Here is a 19,224-nt window from a genome sequence, read left to right as displayed (position 1 = left end):
TTGTTTATAAAATACATTTATTGAATATAAATAACAGGTGTACACAATCGCTTACATGATAATCGAAGCGGGCAAAAGCTTATCTCTACAACCTTACGATTAATTCGATTACAAGAATTTTTAATTACAAAAAAGCTATATTTCTTTACAGTTTTATACATGGTCCTGTACCCAATGACATGGATACGGATAAATGGTAATCATCAAAGACACCGATGTAACACGCCACAATGTCTTCGACTTGTACGATTCTTATGTAACGTTACCTAATTTATTTCAATTTTCCACTAAGCAACAACGGAAAGAACCGTAGACACTGTGAGCCACGACACTCTTAGAAACACGTAGGCAAGTAACAGCTTGAAACCTTGATGAATCCAATACAATCTAAAATGGAAGACGAGTTATATTAAAAAGGACATCTTGTTGATTAAACTGATGCGATTATTATGCGACGAGAGAAACAGGGAATTGAGTACTTACTTTTGCCATCTGATTCTTGCTTGTCGGAGAGTGTCGAGGGGGTCCTTGATCAGGTATATCCGGATGCCTTTCATGTACGTTTGGAAGTACGTATCCCAAACGATACTCTTTATGTCAAAGAAGAAGATCTTTCTATCTTCCGGTTCAAGCTTGCCGTGCAGCTTGTTAACCATCTCGGTTGAGAATTTCCATTCGTGGGTAGTAAAGTAGTTTAGTACCGTCATGAATTTGTGAATTTTCTTGTAAATCTTGAGTAATCTGTAACGTGATCGTTGATTGGTTCAGTCCAATGATACAGGCATACCGTAAGTCTTAAAAAGGTACAAAACTTCGTCTACTTTGTATGTAGAGTGTATCATTTCGCGGGGGAAACCGTAATTGAAATTACTCGAAAAATGTAATACGGATATACTGATTAGCCAAAGCTTATACATGCAAGAATGACAGAACCAGCCGCCTGCTATTCAACCTTGAATTAGTTTTCGACGGTGTTAATCTGATGCACATTGTATACACCGACCCAGAAAAATATTCATAAAGTTTTCCAGGATTTGAGACCTTTTGTGTGTGCGATCTCGAAACTGAGCTTATCGATAAATCACCCGGTAGAATAACTGTTTTGCCGAAAGTTAATTTAACCGGAGGTTCTTTTATTTGAAAGAGTATTTTCAGAATAGTTTGCATTCTGAGTGAACAAAGCTCAAAATCTGAAGATATAGAGAAATGAAAGTTCCGAAATTAAATATTGGGAGCGGTTAATACTTCGAACAGCCAAAAAACCAAAAAAATTATTTGTCAAAAACCAGTGTTCGGCAGGAGCAAAATTTCCATTCGTAAAATGCAGAAGGACCAGAATGTCAAAAGGACATCAAAAAAAAAAAAAAGAAAACACGAGTCTGATATTTGAAAAGTCGACTTTTTCACTATTCGGTATTTTCGAAATTCAATATATTGCACTTCGTAATCTTGCTCATTCTCGTAGAAAGAACTCCGGTAAATTTATTCATACCTTTTTGTGTTCTCAACTTTGTTTTTTCTACAAGATAACTTTCCGTATTTACGGCCGTTGTACATTTTTAACTGCCGGTAATTTGACTTTCGGGATTTCGTCTCGTCGACTTTTTGGTCTTTCGCGTTTTTATACCCCACCCCTTGATATGAAGTTTAACTATTCCAGATTGCCGTACGTTTGACTAATATCTCGTCGTTATTTCACCTGTTGATATTACGTCAGCGATTATAATGTCAGGTACGTGTCCACGCTTAAGGATGCTTTGACTTTTTGTAAATGGTATTCCGTGTAGGTACACTACTGCCTTATACTAACATCACATACACGAACTCCGCGCATTTATCAAAGTCCCCGTGTTTTTCGAAGCAACGATATATTGCATACGAAAAATATTAGCATATTTCAAAAGCAAATAATACTTTTTTGACTCTTTTAAAACTCGAAGTACTGCGGCTTCTAAATTCGAAAATTATGCTGTGGTCGTGAATAATTTTACCAGCATTTAAATATAGCATTTTGTTCTTTTGCATTTAGCGACGAACGTCTCCTACCTTTTTACTCTATCGTGTCGAAAAAAACATCGCGAATAATTATTGGCTCATTACGAGCGACATATCTGTATCTCATTGGTCACTTTAATAACCATGATGCCTTACCGTGGCTCCTTTCCAACGCATATCGTCGCCGTGTCGATCACAAGGGCTGGTAAAAGGTGAAGTACGTAGACTAGAAAGAGGTGAAAGACTTTGCTCTTCGTATTTCGGAAGCTGTAGTACCACATCGCTTTTATAGAGGGAAATGCGATCCCATACTTTTCAGACATTTCCTTCAAATCGTCCCAGGTGATGGGGTTGTCCCGGCTGCAGTAATTATAGATGGGGATTTCCGAGCCGTTTTTATTTTTTCTGCGTGATAGAAGAGATTGTTATTAGAATATTTTACTAGCGTGGAAGAGGAGTTTCAGATGATATAATATATTGCTGCTACTAAATATTTATGAAAAGACGACTCACTTCTGTGCTGAGAGGCGGAATGTTTAAATGTCCATTTCGTTTGCATTTATCAAAAACGAAATGCACGAGTGTTACTTGGGGTGATGATTATTAAAAATCGATTCTCGTTTAAGATTTAACTGCCAAACTCGTTCAAATATAATTCGCAGCAGTTTTTTGACTCAGTCCTTGGACGGTACATCGCTTGTTGACAAATTACTAGGAAATTTTGTTTAGTGATTCGACCTTCGCCAAAAGCTACGAAAAATATTCAAATATTTGCACGGGACACGCTAGAACGATGAGATGAAATTCGAGTCTCTGGGGAGCCGGACGAATAGTTCGTTTTCATACGATGTTTCGCGTGGGTATTGCGAAAATTTGCAGTTCGCTCGAGAATTCATTTGAGGTCCCATAATTTTTTAGGTATAATTTACCTTTTCATTTCGGCCACGTCCCAGGCAGCGGCTATCATCGCGTTAACAGTCATATCGCCGGGCACTACATTCGCCTGGATAGATCCGTTACAGTGCAGAGATCGAAGCAAACCTGTTCCAGCTCCAGCTGCCACCCCGGTTGGACCGTACATGTTGTCTATCCATCCCCTGATCGGTTCTTGATATGTGGAAATCACTGTAAATCATAATACTCGAATCAATATCCTACGCTGCAGTTGCTTGAATCAAACAATTCCAGATCTAACCAGTTTTCGATTGTAAATAAAGCTTTGACGACCACTCCGCAAAACAGAATTTCAAGTTATTTCAGGCCTGTTTCACAAATGACACAGTCAAAGTTGTTCAATTAAAAAATTCATCAACCGTGAATCAACGAACGGATACAAAGATCAACGTCCGAAGTTTCGTTGGCATTCAGTAATTTTATTTAGTGAATAATTTGAATTAATTTAATCAGTCCGACTGGTTTTTACCGTTGTGAAATGTAGATTTCAAAGCAAGCGAGACGTTTCGCCCTACTTATTGTAAATCAGAAGCTATCCTTCCTACGTATTCGATCCTATTCGAAATTCGATCCATACATAATTCAAATCACAAGAGATCGCTCTGCAGTTACGCTCTGTGTGTGGCTTTAGATAGAGACGGAATACGATAATCCTCGAAAACTAAAGCGACGGTATAACAAAGGCTTAACTTATTCTAGAAAAAGAAGAAAAATACACTGAGAAAAATGTTATTTGTTACATAGTTACTAGCAAATTATAATAAAATGGGAACCGTTACAATTACGGTTGGCATGTTATCGGAATTACGTGAGAATATGGTAGAAGTAGTTACCTACTCAGTGTAATCATAGTTGTCGATACCAAATTTCCTGGTTACATCAAATTACCTTAATAGTCAAGAAAATGCAGTACTAGTGATGATAATTAAAAGACCACATACTATATTACATGGTTAAAGATATAAAACTGTGTCATTTTCATTTCGTACCCATTAGCTATAATATTTGTCGGTTACGGTAAAAAATATAAATAGTGAAGCTCTGTGTAGTAACCGCGTGCAAGACTGAATCCTGTAGGACGTTCCTTTGTGATTCTAGTGATGCATAGATCGATCACACGTAGCTTGTGTTACTCGTGGGACCATTTTTTAGAGGATTCGACGTGTGTGGAGAATGAGGCGTTCGGTCCCCGTAAGATAACCTGGCGAAAGCAACCGCAGTTACAGCCATGCATTTATTATGCAGTTTCAACGGCGCGTGAAAAGTGTATAACAAGAAGTAATCATATCACTGCATATCTTGCTCCGCCGTTACCGCAGTTTATATCTAGCAAAGAACCTCGAATTTTCACTTGCACTCAACGCGGAACGATGCATTTGTTTGCGTTTCACGCGTTATGCTTTTTAATTGTTTGTAGCGCAGTTGATCGCCGTGTTGCTACACTTACCAATTGCTGGACGGAACATTCCAACGGGCAAATCTCCAGCCTCTTCCCTGATAACGTGCTCAGCAATCGCTTTTGTGTATGCATATGTGTTGGGCCATTTCCCCAGCAATCTGAAACGTAGGGAAGGGAATGTGAGCTGACAGGCTGTTTTTCATTGGAAATATAATGTGAACGGCAAGATATGCGACTCACCAGTTACGCAAGACAATTAAATTTCACTAAGTTCTGTTGACGCCTCTTTGCAAATCAAGCATATACTTAATCTAAGGTCGTCACCAGGTCAGAAAAAATGAAAATTTGATATTCAATATCCGCGAGACAATAGCTTGTTGGTATTGGTGCGTCATGAGGACTTGGGTCGTTATAAGGGGACACACCAGTGAAATTTGATTAATAGATTTACTTGAAATTTAAACTTGTGATCAACCTTTAAAAAACAAACTGTTCTATATCTGGTTTCAATTAATTATGTTTCAAATGTGTTCAGGTATTATTTGAAATGACGTCGTAAAGTAGTGTTTTTTTAGTGTATAGAGTTTCACTGATGTGCCCCCTTAAACTGAACGAAGAATTATTGCATATGTTGACGTCATACGGATGATCGTGTTGAGGCTTGTTATTCGTACGTACTAAAAAGGTCTTCAACGATATCCATTCGCTTGAAAATATATTCGAGTGTAATAATTTCCTCGCGTACGAGTGAATGAACTGGAATGATTCATGTAAATCTATGAAATATTTGCATTTGCACCTTTTTTATATATTATTCAAACGAAGCGTGAATTCAAAAGCACACATGAATTGTTCTTTGTTACACTATTTTAGGTTTAATTGATGTGTGTGTAACACATGCAAGTGTTACTCGGAAGCTTCATCATTTTAATGTTAAGCGCAGACTGCATTGTCCGATGGTACCGATTGATTGTCCAACGAAATTATAACGCCTAATTATTTAAATCTATCCCCAACGTTCCATTATTACGTATTGTTTACCTCGATTTTATACGCATCCGCAATATTGTTCTACTCCAGATCTTCGAAGCATTTGGGTACCGAGCAATGCGCCGTGAAAAACAACATACTAATGAAAAGCAATTGATTACAGGTATTCCAATTTGACATCATATAATATACATGTAGTGGCATGTCAGACCGCGTCTAGAATTTTTTTCCAGCATCATTAATATGTACGAAGCTACTTCATCTGCTAGAAAGACAAAAGCTCACAGCTGATAAAATGCCAATATGTAATCATTGCTATTTCGAAGAGTCAAACGTATTGTGCTGAACTATAAGTAGTATTTTGCAAAAATTACTATCGACATAAATCGCTGTTGTGTGAATCATTCTTGGCAGCGACAAGGTGGTAACTCGTACGTCGTCGGTGTTGTTTGAGACTCTGCAGTGGACTATTAAATCGAATCTGAATTTCAATTCCAGTACGCAAATCTTATAATCGTTCTCTGTTCCGTGTGCTGGACAGCGGAAATTCTACAGCATCGGCGTTGAAACCGAAACAACGTCGTTGAGTCCCTGTAACCATCCGATTCTTGAGTTTTTTCTTTAATTGCGTCGAATCTTTGTCTTTTATTTGCGCATATTACACATTCGATACACGCGATTCTATCCTGAGTCTATAGTGTTTTACATGTAAAGAAACTGGTATGGTAAACCGTGGAATGTTGAACTCGCGTAAACGATACGTACATTAAAATCCTTAGAATTTTCTTGGCATGCGCAAGAAGTGAAGCTTGTCGTTGAGGAAGGTTTCATAAACCAAGCCAAGCCTCGAAAGGTACGTGTTTACAGGGACGCGTTAACGTATCCAGTTTCAATAGCTACACTACGTGTTGCTCGTATGTGTACTTTAACATCTTCTCGCACTGCTATGTACGGGAAACAAACACCATCGTTTAGACGAGCGACCGTACGTATACTATTCAAATCGCCTTGAGTACCAAATTATTCATCGTCAACTTCAGTCTGACTGCATGCGCAAACTGCAGATGTAGGCTTCGCAAACACGTTGCCGCATAGTTTGTCCTCATTTAAGGAAAGAAGAAAAAAAAGCTTGTCTAACCGATGATACTCACTCTGGTGTGATTTCGTCGAGGAATTTCTCATTTACGCAGTCAACCAACGTAAGAATCTTCTTGTATTCTATCGGGGGGTCGTAGAATTTCTCGTCTATTTGCTCCTGCGGGCAGTTTGCGTATGCCGTCGACACGTGTAGGATGGACTGAAATCAAATTGCGTCGTATTAGGAACCTGATCGGAGCGTTTATTGGTATCTGTAGGTTTAGCGAACGGTAGCCCGGAAATGAAGGGATGTCAATCGTTAGTTCACAAAACTGAATCACCTTGAGCTTGGGCATTTCCTTGCAAAGCTCCAGTATGTCCTTCGGTGCTTGAACGTTGATGGCGACGGCGAGTTTTAATTTTTCGTCAAACCTGACAGTGGCAGCTCCGTGGAATACAACAGAGACTTCTCTGGTGATGGTCGATCTGTCAACCGGTGTCAATCCGAGTCCAGGAGCATTGCAGTCACCCGCTACGGGGACAATTTGGTGACGGAATTTGGGCACTTCTTCCTTGAGCCGCTCAAAAAGCTGGTGAACCAAAATTTAAACTCATTAGGAGATCGAGTTATGCTATACGCGTTTATGGCGTGGCAAGCATGATGGAATGAAGAGGTGTGCGAGTTGCGAGCAAGAGATTGATGAATCTTAATATCCTTCTATTCAGTTTCATTTCAAGTTGTGCGGTACTTCGAGAGAAAAAAAAAAAATTGAAAAAGTGTTTTGTAGCCTCTCTGCCTTTGTAGCTTCGACTCCTTGACAGGCATAGCGAATCGACTGTCCGAGTTTTAAACTTGACTAATTGCGCACCCATTGAGATAATCAATCACTAACCACATGCGCATGCACACACATGCCGATCACTCGGCTCTGAGATTGTATCTTTAAATCAGTTATAACGGATAATAGGAGGAACGAAGTGTTCACACATGTGAAAGACTGTGAAGTCTTGTCACGGAAATATTACCGAGGGCTTTGAGTACCCAGATGCTTAACATAGATAATTAAATTTGAACTCAGTTGGCTATAGCAGACAAACAGCTGCAAGCGAGTTAGCAAACTCCGCTAGAGAATTGCGCCGTCTCAACAATCTCTTAACACCCGGAAGATTAGCTCAAGTAGTATACGTATTCTGCGCTTACCGGATCGTCAAAGATTTCTTCGGCTCTTTGGTGCACATCCTTTCCCTTCTTCGCGCGAACGAGGAGGTAGATCGAAACGATCCCGGGGCATTTTCGCAGCAGTTTGTCGATCAGCAGTTTGCCCAGGAATCCTGTGCCTCCGGTGACGAAGATACTCTGCCCTGTATAGAACTCTTGAAGCGTGGTTAATTTCGTTGGAGGAACTGACATCTCGACTGGCTTTGACGGAAAATCCGCCGGAGTGTCCGGCGTCGATCCGCAGCTATCGGCCACCACCACTTCTTGTCCACCGGATTCCATCAAAACTTCCACCATTATCAAACGCTCTGTGAAACGAAAAATTCCATTCATTAGGATAAGGGGCTAATTTGACATTTCGTTCAATCTGTTACGCGAAGCGAATGGTATGATACATTTATGGTAGAAGTCACTTGTCCTTCATTTTCGAAAATAAACAATGCAACGATTTTCAGTCACGTCGAGTAAATATTTTTTCGAGCTGCGGTTATTTACCCATTACAGCGCGACACAAAACGAACCCGTGACTTTGACTGGCGCTCTGCATTCTCATCAGAGATGCATGCTGTCACATATTTTGATACTTTCGCTACGTACGTGGAAGTCATAGCAGCTATTTTACATGCGAGATTAACAATATGGCGATCGACCTCTGCCCAGATTGAGGAAAGGTCGGAAAAAACAAAATCGCGTTGTACGTGCCTCCGTTTTTATGGCCAGCGGCATGTGGTTTCGAGTGTACTTGATTCGTCCAAGTTGTAAAAAGATAATTCTCAACCGGATGGGCGGTAAAAAGTAATTGGATAACAACTGCTGATGGATAGCAAAGATTTTTCTCCTACAACCGTTATATCATTACGAGGATGTTTTGGCACGACGGGAAAAATTTGTTCTTTCAATTTACAAGAGTACAGGCATTCTAGCACATTGGTATTACGATTAGCACTTGCAAATTCCGCAAATTGGTACTTTATCTACGTGTTTTTTGTCGAAGTTTTACTGGGAACTGGTTTTCGCAATGTCACAAGATATCCGATAGTATGTAAATTTGCGATAATATGAAGTTACGCGGTAAAAATATTTTCGCAAGCGTTTTGTCTAGATCTGACAAAATTGTGTTCAAATATAAATTTTTGTGATACATGTATGTACTCGAACATATTCAAATGACTGTTTTGATAAATGGGAAAATGGCTATGTAGGAAAATTGGTCAACCACAATCAACGCGAACTTCCCACAGCAGACAGCATCGTCTACTCTTACTGTCCATGTGACACATGTCGAAGCGAAGCGTACCGAATCGCATCATGAGTTGGGTAAGTTTTCTTGGCCCATTGGAGACGACACGACCGTTCCTGATTACGATTCGTCGCATGATCGAATGTCGAAACGACTTCTGCGCCATATATTACAATCTAAATCGTATAACGTACTGCGCGATTTGGTCGATCATGCGGGGCCGAAACGCGAATGTCTAAAACACAATGTGACCACTTGTCGAGGGTCGCGTTACTCTGATAATCACATCATAAATATCAACCGATTGCAGACCTCGCGGTGTGTTTGCCGAGATACTTCCGGATCGATTTTGACAAGATTTACTGCGAAGCATCCGCTCACGTGATCTTCAATTTCGAATTGACGGATAATCATACACGCTGACGATTAATATTTACTTACATACTTGCTGATGACAAAAAAACTTATCGACCCGCGTCTATTAGCCAGAAGATGGAGTCAATTCGTCATTGCAAAATTCGGTAGTTGCTTGTATCGATAATTATCCTGTACCTGTTTCGTTTCCTTGAATTATCTTCGGGACAAGTGCCGAACGGTTATTAATTATTCTTTCCTTGTGTCGCGTTCTTTTCACCTTACTATAACGCGATCGAAATTCTGTGAACAATGATGACCAAATGTTAGGAATAGATTTTCCTGTAATGCTGTCAGTATCGCAGTATCTTTATTTTTCCCTGTCATAAATATTCCGCCTTTTTTTATGTTTTACGCCCCCTCTACGTCACTGTATGTACAAGATGCACAAAACGTGCCAACGGATGGGAACAGAAACCAAAATGAAAACACCGAACCTTTTTCCACACTTGACACGTTACTCGTAATAAAATTTTATTCTTCCTCACCGAGGTGAAATGTGAATAAAAAAACGCAGAGCGAATACCGAAGATGTGGGAATGATTTGAAAATTAAAAAAGAAGTCGAATACTTTTTCAACTCGCGTGTGTTGGACGGGCGCTCCGCGTAGTCTAGCCTCGGCGGCTCCGGGTTTAAAACTCAATTGCCTATAGCCGTGCGAGGCTGTATGTATAAAACTACACAATAGATATCGACTGTTGCGAGGAGCTTCGTACTTGCCGACGTGAAACACCGCAAGGAGTGAAAGTTGATCGTGAACTTCAGGTGCTCCCGCTTAAAAGCAAAACGCCACCTCTTTTCCGATTGGTGGGCGTTAGATGAATGTGACACACCAGCGACGCGCCAATTAGATGCACCTATCAATTCTGAATTTGGAAAATTTCTTGATCGGAAATAAATTTGTTAGAACGAAAGGAAGAAAGAGAAAGATATGCCAAAAAAAAAAAATAAATGGAAAGATTTTGCTAAGCAATCGACGCCTCGCGGCGAAAGTTTGACCGAGGTTATTCGCGTGCAGTCGGATTGCTTGCGATTATTTTTTATTTATTTCTTTTTTCTCTCTCTTCTACTTCCCATACCAAATATTGTCGGTGCGCGGTATAATTTTCACTTGTCCGTATACAAAGTTTCCAAAGTCCAAGGCATAATCGTCTCTCCTCCGCGCCTGACACTCTGTCTTCGATAACTTGTGCTAATTGTAATTTCTTGTCACGCGCACGATGTGTGGTAAATCTGCGCAAACTGCATGCCCTAATTGCGTTTAGCCTTCCCAATTACGCGTAGCTTTAGCTGATTTCAATGTTGCTACGTTATTCAGTAAATTAGTCGAATACAAGTTGATCCGAAATGTTTGCCAAATTCATTTCGATATTTATACTTGGCACGAGGTTGTCCATGGAATTTGAATTTGATTATGTATAGATTTCAAGGAAAAGATATTTATGTTGATTATCTGGGTGATCTTACCAATCAACCAAATCGGATGTACGATACCTATTCATTCGGAGAGATTTATAACATTGAAAATGGAGGCCGGACTTGAAACTTCTAAAATAATGCGGCCTTAAGATACAGAATTGTTACGAAACCATCAATTTTACTTCACAGATTTTTGTAACAATCGCAGACTTTGGTTGAGCCACAATTGAAGGGTCTCGTGATAAAATTTCCATATTTATCTTTGTTCTTCAATAATTTTGAGCACTTGAGCTATCTCTGTATTCCATGTTTTCGCTATACAATAACGTAACAATCTGAATGTCGTATGTATGGGAATGTGTTAACAAATCGAAAGAGAAAATAACAGGTTAAAAAATTGTGTACAAGGTTAAAGAAATACGAAGAAAATTACAATCACCTGTAAATATCACAGAAAATCGTAAAAATCGCATTAAGCTTGACGATTAACGCATATGTAATCTTGACGTTAATAGCGCAATACGGCAGTCAAAGCTGAGTGCTTATTGAACCTATACTGATATAATGAATAGGGTGATCTGTGCGGGCTATCATTTAATGTCATCCAGAGAAATTCTACTTCTGCTTTGTCATTTCCGAGGACATTCCATATGCGCCCTATTGGCCACCTTGGTGTCAATTATACATTGTACTTATTTGGACTTCCACAGCTCATGGATTCTAAGGATAGGTGTAGACCGGAAAGTTAGCAAAACACACAATGACCATGTTGCGCGTCAGCATTAATGGGTTACTAATCAAGTACATTTTATTCGTGATTAACATAACTCGTTTTAAATACGGGTAGATTATGTAAGTGTAGGCAAAGCATGCAATCAACATCATCGGAGCGAGTGACGAGGATTCGTGCAGTCTATACTGACGTCAATCGTACGGTTGAACCTACATGTTTATCCCCGATTAATATACAGGGAAAATATTTAAATCATATGTGATACCAACATGTGCTCAATCGTATGAATGACACGGAAATAACGTTTTTGAAGCAGGTTTGGTATATACTATTGATAAGGTTGACGTTCGTAACATCCGTCTAATGATGTATTTTCGAAAAAAACCGTTATTTTAGAATTAAAGAATCGTCTGAAATTGAGTAAGCTCCCTAACGAAGCAAAAGATAATGACGTGTACTTCAGAAATTCAACTGCTTTGACATCACACTAAAATTGCCAGACGGTGAATTTTTTTCAACGTTTCGTTAACAATAAGTCAACGTTACTAACTTCAATGTTTATTATTACAGTACGGTCGGCACGATCCCTGAATTGGGTTGGAGTCATTTCGTTTCATTACTGGTCAGGAAGCATCGACGTCTGGTGCAAATATCTGCAAGGACTTTTTGGTACCACGTTATACTCATGACGGTAAGATTGTACATCTTTATCTTGATCGAAAATTATTCGAATCTCGCTATCCGATTATTTTGATTACCTATAAACAACCAGTAGTCATTGTGTTTCCACATTTTTTTTCAAACCAACGTCATCGGTATAATTGTCATGCTATTTGCAATTACGCATGCATTTAATCTACCGGTGGAAAATTAACAAGATCGAACGAAGACTGGGGAGGGGAGAAGCGGACGAAAAAAAAAAAATTAATAAGCAAATTAAAACAATCATATACTATTGTTCTGCATGAGACGTAATGAACTACTGTTCGATCAAAACTGTCTGACTTGGAAATTTTCATGCGGATGACAATGGCAATATTGTAGTTCGTTAGAACTAATGTCATTGAAAATTATGCATAACGTACCGATATTCTTTTAAATATGCCAATGTGATAAGTTATCGGCTGCTGACGCTGAAATTATTATAATCCGAATAACCGACGTTGATATATGTTCACCTACCTGTTGGCTCACTTGACGTTATAGATATTTAGGAAGGCCGGGTGCTCGTTATTTATATCGTATGCTCGTGCATACATCCATCGGTCAGTGTTGTGTCCTCGTATTTTGCGACGTTTGAAACCCTTTTCTAATTTGATTGTCGAATTGTTGTCGATTTTGATGACAGCATATCAATGCAATAATCGTATTTTTATCACTATTAATTCATTTCAATTTTACCACAATGTCATCTTCTCTCTAGCATTGAAATCGATATAGGATAATATTTCGTCCAAGGTTGCTCATGGTGACCTAGAACCCTTGGCCCTGGGGCATTTCCTGTTTGTATATACTGGATTAGTCGCGGCATATGAATACGGATCCTTTCATTTACAGCTCCCAAATATTCGAACTGGTTCCTAATTGTACTTTGGCCTGTCTAGACACAAGAATTCAAGGTTTCGATGCAAAACACAATGACTAATAAATTGTAACGACTGGATCTCTGTGGGATGAAATTCATCGAAAACATTTTAGAATTACCATAATATTTTTTGCTGATTACGTGGCTATTCGTGGTAATTAAAATTCTATGCGTCATTTGTAATTACCAGTGCTCCGCACCCGTGGCGTCGCAATAATCTACTGATTTCGACAAATACATTATATTCACATTTGATGGGATTAAAACGTGGTCTAGTTAACAAGCATAACGCGTCATTGATCGAGGTTATTGCAAATAACCATCCACGTCTGGAGAAGTAAATGAAACATCGACAAGTTACTGGTTATTGTGCACGAGAACGTGTATTCTTAATTTACGTAATTTACGTAATCGGTTTTTTTGAAATGTTTTTTTTTTTTTTGTTCAATTGATACATGCGAAGTAAGGATTGAATCGCTTACGAACGAGCACGCTCACGGTGCAGATTTTGCCATCAAATGTTACTAACGACATCGAGAAAATGTATAAACCCAACTTCTCGCTTGGTCTTAGCTCCGTTACATTTCAGTAAAGAAACTTCATGGCAACACCTAATGTTGGATCTAATGTGCTTGGATCGTTCGTTGAACGAATTTTTTCTTTTTAATTCGTTACTCAAAATATTTTTCTTGCATATGGTTGAATTTATAGGGAATGTTCATAAATCAGAAAGTGAATATAACATTTTTCACCCTAAAAATCGGTGAGCAATTATGGAAAAGTATGAGTAATGCACAAACGATTCGACTATCCCGAATCAAATATTCATTTTTGGGTTTCTAGTCGTAATACGCGATATGGGAAATGAAATCAGATATTTGAAATAATGTTAGCGCTTGATTAATGTACGGTACGCTAAACGAATTCACATCGCATCGTGTGACAAAAATATTGCGCACGTATCAATTTACTTCCTTTAACCAAATTAGTATCTGTAGTCACCTAGGTATGCAAACTAGTTTCTAAATATTTATCGGTGGTTTGTATATACCGGTGAGTTTATGACGCCTGTGTCATGTTTGAGGAGTCTGTTTTTGAATTGTATATTAGGTACGCATTATTTAAATTCAATTGAATTTTGCCAAAGTTTTTTGACAGACTTACCATTAGATGAATATTACAGGCGGCTTACTAGACATTTTATAAATTGCTCGGGATGTATTTTCGCATAGTGTTTCTCTTACGATTAATTCACCACCTGTTATTCGATAGATTTTATGATCGATCAACGGTTTGCTTTCAAGGTTAATTCTGTCGCCAGTGCTCGGGTAAACCAACATCCATCCGATTGCAGAAGATAAATTTTTCGCGTTTGACAAATATCATTTCTCAGGCTCTGTTCAACTTCTATGCCGATGGCTTTGAAACATAACGATCTTGACACCAAAAACACCCTACGCACATCCCAGATAATTTCACGAGGAAGGCATTACGCAAGACGCTTGGACAGAAAAAACACGCTGATAATTATTCCTTTAGTGAATTTTTGACATTATGCTATTTCGTTTCAACGTGAACCTCAACTTCACGTCAGAGGCGCTTGATAAATGACAGTCATTTAGGCAACTAATTATTCAAATTTTTTAATCCAAGAAACGCACTTCGTTCAGATAGTTTTTTAGTCCCTGTTATTTACATTTTATTCATTCGTGATCCTTACAATTTATTGAAGGAGAAATACATATTTTGTGGGTATAATTTATTGTTAGACGCAAATAAATAGTTCGAGGTTGTGCGTCATCCATAATTAATACGACGGGTTATTACTTTAAACAGAAAATGCACGCATATTCGAAGTATTGATTCCGGTGAAACGCTTGCTGTATTTACTTCCTATCGTCAATCTTGGATTTCACACGCTTGCTCATATCAGTTCAAAGTGTGTGCGCCCAAACAGGGCGGAAGTCGCGTATGTAATCACCACAGGTTATCCTCTGGCCTCGAATATCTGAGCCACACCTTGTCCAATATTCACTACGAATGTAATCCTATCTCCGTGACGTACAATGTGTATACAGCGGACAGTGTTACTTGTCTCCAATTCCGTTACATGAATTCAGGTATACGTCACATCAGTCGGTGTTAAGTGCCAGAGTCCACTGCTCGTGACATTGCGATTCGTGCAATTATTCCTGGTGCCTAATAAGTTTATCAATCAATCTGACAAGTAGCAAGTCATGATGTTTGTAAGTACGGAACGTGGCAGCTGATCAGCCTCGTATTTAATGTCTCGCGTCTACATTCCGCGTCGAACCGTTCTTGGACAAGGGTAACGCAGCGATCAAGATGATCGATTGACGGAGAATTCGTGATTGTCGAAGGGTGTGAAACGAGAGGGTAGTTGTACTTGTGAAAATGGTGCCCCGCATGTCTGTGCCGTTGCGCAACGTAAAACATATTCATTGGCCGTGAGAACATATTGAATGAGCAGATTTTAACCACTAATTGTTATTCTCTTCAGCTTAACTTTTAATTATGCCAATATTGACGGTTCTTTTTCTTCTTACTGAACACTTTGTAATTGTAATTTGACAATTATTTCACGAGACATTGGCACAGATCAAGATCTTCCGTATCCCTCTCGAACATGTTTTACGTTTGTATTTGTATTTGAACGACACCACTACGCGCGTCGTAACATCAAACTGAGAAGTGGGCAGGATGGACATTAATGATCGTATAAAATGTTATTATTATAAATGTTAGTTATGCGAATTATGTTGCTCGTCGTTTGTTGAAAATCAGTCAGTCAGTAAAGAACAAAAATTCTTTTCCAATATCTGTTTGGATAGTTCGGTTTCCGAAGTCTGTGAAGCTTGCGTAGGTGTCCCATTTCCTAACCGTGTAATAAAATAACGCTCGCGCACACACGCAATTGAAACGCTATATTTTACACACGACTTCTTTTTGCGCATGCGCGTTTTCAAACAACTCAATTTTGCGCACTGCGTCGTTTAGGGTAAATTGTTTAATACCAATTTTATGCGTTTTTAGAGATACCTTCGGTGCTTCTCAAATCAAAATTTCTTTCACACGTGTTGGAAAAAATAGTGTGTCGATCGGCGATGTCTGACTCGTATTATTACAGCCTGCAAACCTCACATTTGTCAGAAATCATCCACCTTCCACAATTGTAACACAATACGAGGGGTGTTCAAAAAGTAACGCGAATTTTGTAATTTCGCGTGTTGTATCAGTCCGATTCGAGCGATTTTTTCGTTGTTGTGTTGGTACACTTGTCTGAAAAGTTGCTGTGGTGTGTCAGCTATATTGGATATTCAGTCTATTGTCAGCTGTCAAAAAGGTTACGTGTGGATTGGTAGGATTGGCGATTTTGAAAACGGCACAGAGAATTTAAATTAAATTTTCCTATATAACAATGGAGTAAAGTGCAGTAAAGTTCTAGGAATGTTAAATATTGCTTTTGATGATTGTGATTCGGCGATCATTCATAATCACTTCTTTCACTTTTTCCACGTCTTCGTCGGGTCATGATGTGCTGGGGCGTCCAGGACGCTCGTCGGTTGGGATACAAAAATGCGAAAGTCATTCGGAATGCCGACTGTTCTGAAACAGTATGTTGTGATTCGAGTGCGGAAAGTTGGCGATTCCTGTTGAGTGCGAAGTTTGTGGTTCACGAGCCGAAGGCGAGTGCAGAAATTCACACGAGTCAGAAATCGCAAACCCGCAATCGTGACACGCGATAATTTTTGTAGCACCTGTAATAGGAAGTTCGACTCCAGAATATTGTAAATCTAAAATTGTAGTCTAACCCGAACGTAAACCCGGTACTGCAACACAACGGACGCGATCCTAGTCACGAGTCATCACGTCAGATGGCGCTAATTTCAGCGGTTTAGCTCAGAAAACAGTTAGGAAAATACCATTTTCTAACAGTTGTGTAATATTTCCAAACAGTTTCTGAACTGTGGGGAATCGGATACTTCGCACACCCGCCACAGCACGCAAAGTCAAACTTTCCGTGCCGGTGTTAAAAAAACACTTTTCCGGATGAGAGAGCGTTCGGTTAAATGAACTTTCGGGAAACCAGTTATTCCAATGGGTGATTTATCGAAAATCCCAACTTTAGTACGCCGATCGTTCGTTGTTTTAAAATTCGTATTTAGAAAATTCATCTTCAACGTCTTCACGGGCATCTTGGCAACGATTATACTGCTTGAAAAACCTCGTTTTACTCATAGCAGACTCACCGAAAATAATATTTAACATTTCTAAAACTTTGCCGTATTTTATTTCACTCTTATAGAAATATTTAATACACATTCTTTGATCCATTTTCAAAATCTCCTATCCTACCGAAACACATGTAACCTTTTTGACTGCTGACAATAGACGAAATATCCAGTAGGTATCGCTAACACAGTACAGCGACCTTTCTGACAAGTTTACCAACACAAAAATGAAAAAATCGCGTGAATCGGATTAATACAACACGCGAGATTACCAAATTCCCGTTATTTTCTAAACATCCCTCGTATACTACTATGGAACTTGTCAAAATGTTTGTCCAGACAACTTTCGTGCTACAAATTGATTCAAATTTCGTTCCAACGACGTAATTTAAGTCGAAAAAATAAGTTGCAAGGTTTAATGGTCAATTTTCTGTTGTTGGACTCGATATTTTTCCAGTATTTATAACCAGAATTAAACTTAACCCACGGAGCCGACGAAACATGGATTTCAGTTTTGCTAACACGCATAATACTTTCATGATATTCAGGGAGTGAAATTTTGCAAGAAAATGCCGAATATTATGAATTAGATGAAAAAGTGTTAGTACTACAAGGTTTGGGAGTTGAGCAAATTACGTGTCTGGAAATTTTCGGCTACACTCGTGTTGGTAATATAGACATCCGGAAATCGTATTGGTCTGACAATCAACATATTGTTAACATATTCGTCTTACTACAATCGTGTATTTAGAACCACGGTAATGGATACCGAGGTTATAGGCCAGACCTGTGATGCTTATTGTAATTTGTCAAATGTGTGTCGTATAAACGATGAATTCGGAGACGTTACGCGTTTTGATAATAATATACATGCTGAATTACCAAAACATTTCGTTCACCTTATACGATTCACTCCAAATTCCGTCAAAAAAATTCCATTCATTTAAGCCGTTGAGTTTCATTAATGAAATATATTTGCCTTTCGTACAGCATTAATAGACGGAATACTAAAAAGAAAGAAACACGGGTTTGCTCGCCAATAAAACGAAAACAGAACATTTTTTTTAAGGGTCGATATATCCAATGTGTTGAGAAATTACATCAGTTTAGCAGAAAACACTTGACCAATTATAATTGCAACAAATTGTTGATCGTGGAAATTTTGTACTCATAACGTTTCCAACAATTTGAAACGATTCACTGATTGATATATTTTTTGATTGTGTGGATGAGTGGTACGTGCGGTTAAAATTGGGGAAACATGTACACCGAAGTACGAGGAACATGGTTCTAAGTAGTCGAACTGAATTTGAATTAAAATTTTACTCACCTAAAATTGAAGTCCCGAGTAAACCAGGAAGCCCACGAGAGCTGAAAATATTTTCACTAGTGTTTGCGGATACTCTCTTAGCACTTCTTCTAATTTATATGTAAATGCTTTCAGTCTAAGCAAAGATTGTTTGATTTTCTGCGACGCGATTTACTCGTACCAATACACTGTTAAAAATTTTCGTAGAGAGTTCGCGAATTCGAAGTTCGTACGGGCTTTTGGAAACCTTGACGGAAGAGAGAAGAGTTCACAAAAATTTACACGAACTTCACTCGGAATAAGAAAATTTACACGATGTTCACACGATTTGATGAAAATTATCGGATTTGCTCAAGAACGTGTGAAAATGTATAGCGAAACTACTAGGAATTTCTAAAAGTAGAGCCGAATAACAAAAAGGCGATGTTTGCGTCTCCGGTAGGTGGTATACAAGTTATTATATATTACTCTGCAGTCGACTTAGGTACGAGTTTTCTCACGATTTGCTGCATACTTATTAGCGCACAACCGCTACCAAAGCGATTCGTGATCTTGAGCTGCCACTTCAAGAATGACGATCACCCAAGCTCTTCGCAAAGATGAGAGCGAGCTTGGTCTGCTGGAGGCTCTGCATAAC

At 38.9% G+C, this 19,224-nt stretch overlaps 1 protein-coding gene across 4 annotated transcripts; it reads right to left on the bottom strand.

Annotated features, from left to right (window-relative positions):
* On the bottom strand, positions 1–19,224 carry LOC124303535 (fatty acyl-CoA reductase wat-like). 4 transcript variants are annotated; one of them, XM_046760834.1, is made up of 10 exons: positions 19,102–19,224; positions 18,609–18,649; positions 7,617–7,942; positions 6,757–7,005; positions 6,490–6,635; positions 4,397–4,506; positions 2,925–3,120; positions 2,152–2,400; positions 484–741; positions 1–387 (listed from the first exon to the last, which is right to left on the bottom strand). In XM_046760834.1, exons 3-10 carry the CDS (start codon positions 7,929–7,931, stop codon positions 288–290), a joined length of 1,623 nt encoding a protein of 540 aa, XP_046616790.1. In that variant the 5' UTR covers positions 7,932–7,942; positions 18,609–18,649; positions 19,102–19,224; the 3' UTR covers positions 1–287. The 4 variants fall into 4 exon arrangements, with proteins under 4 accessions (XP_046616790.1, XP_046616789.1, XP_046616791.1 ...); XM_046760833.1 differs by having other exon boundaries at positions 18,609–19,217; XM_046760835.1 differs by lacking the exons at positions 18,609–18,649; positions 19,102–19,224 and adding an exon at positions 9,860–9,998.

The sequence above is a fragment of the Neodiprion virginianus genome, chromosome 4, assembly GCF_021901495.1.
Source record: "Neodiprion virginianus isolate iyNeoVirg1 chromosome 4, iyNeoVirg1.1, whole genome shotgun sequence".
NCBI classification, from domain to species: domain Eukaryota; kingdom Metazoa; phylum Arthropoda; class Insecta; order Hymenoptera; family Diprionidae; genus Neodiprion; species Neodiprion virginianus.
Note: the sequence above shows the minus strand (reverse complement) of the source record. Positions and strands in the feature narration are given on the sequence as shown.

Excerpts from the sequence above, each read along its gene's own strand:
- LOC124303535 (XM_046760834.1), bottom strand. The coding sequence starts at position 7,931 with ATGGTGGAAGTTTTGATGGAATCCGGTGGACAAGAAGTGGTGGTGGCC. Across the intron at positions 4,507-6,489 it reads CTCGACGAAATCACACCAGA|ATTGCTGGGGAAATGGCCCA; the intron begins GTGAGTATCATC and ends CCTACGTTTCAG. Across the intron at positions 3,121-4,396 it reads AATGTTCCGTCCAGCAATTG|TGATTTCCACATATCAAGAA; the intron begins GTAAGTGTAGCA and ends TATGATTTACAG.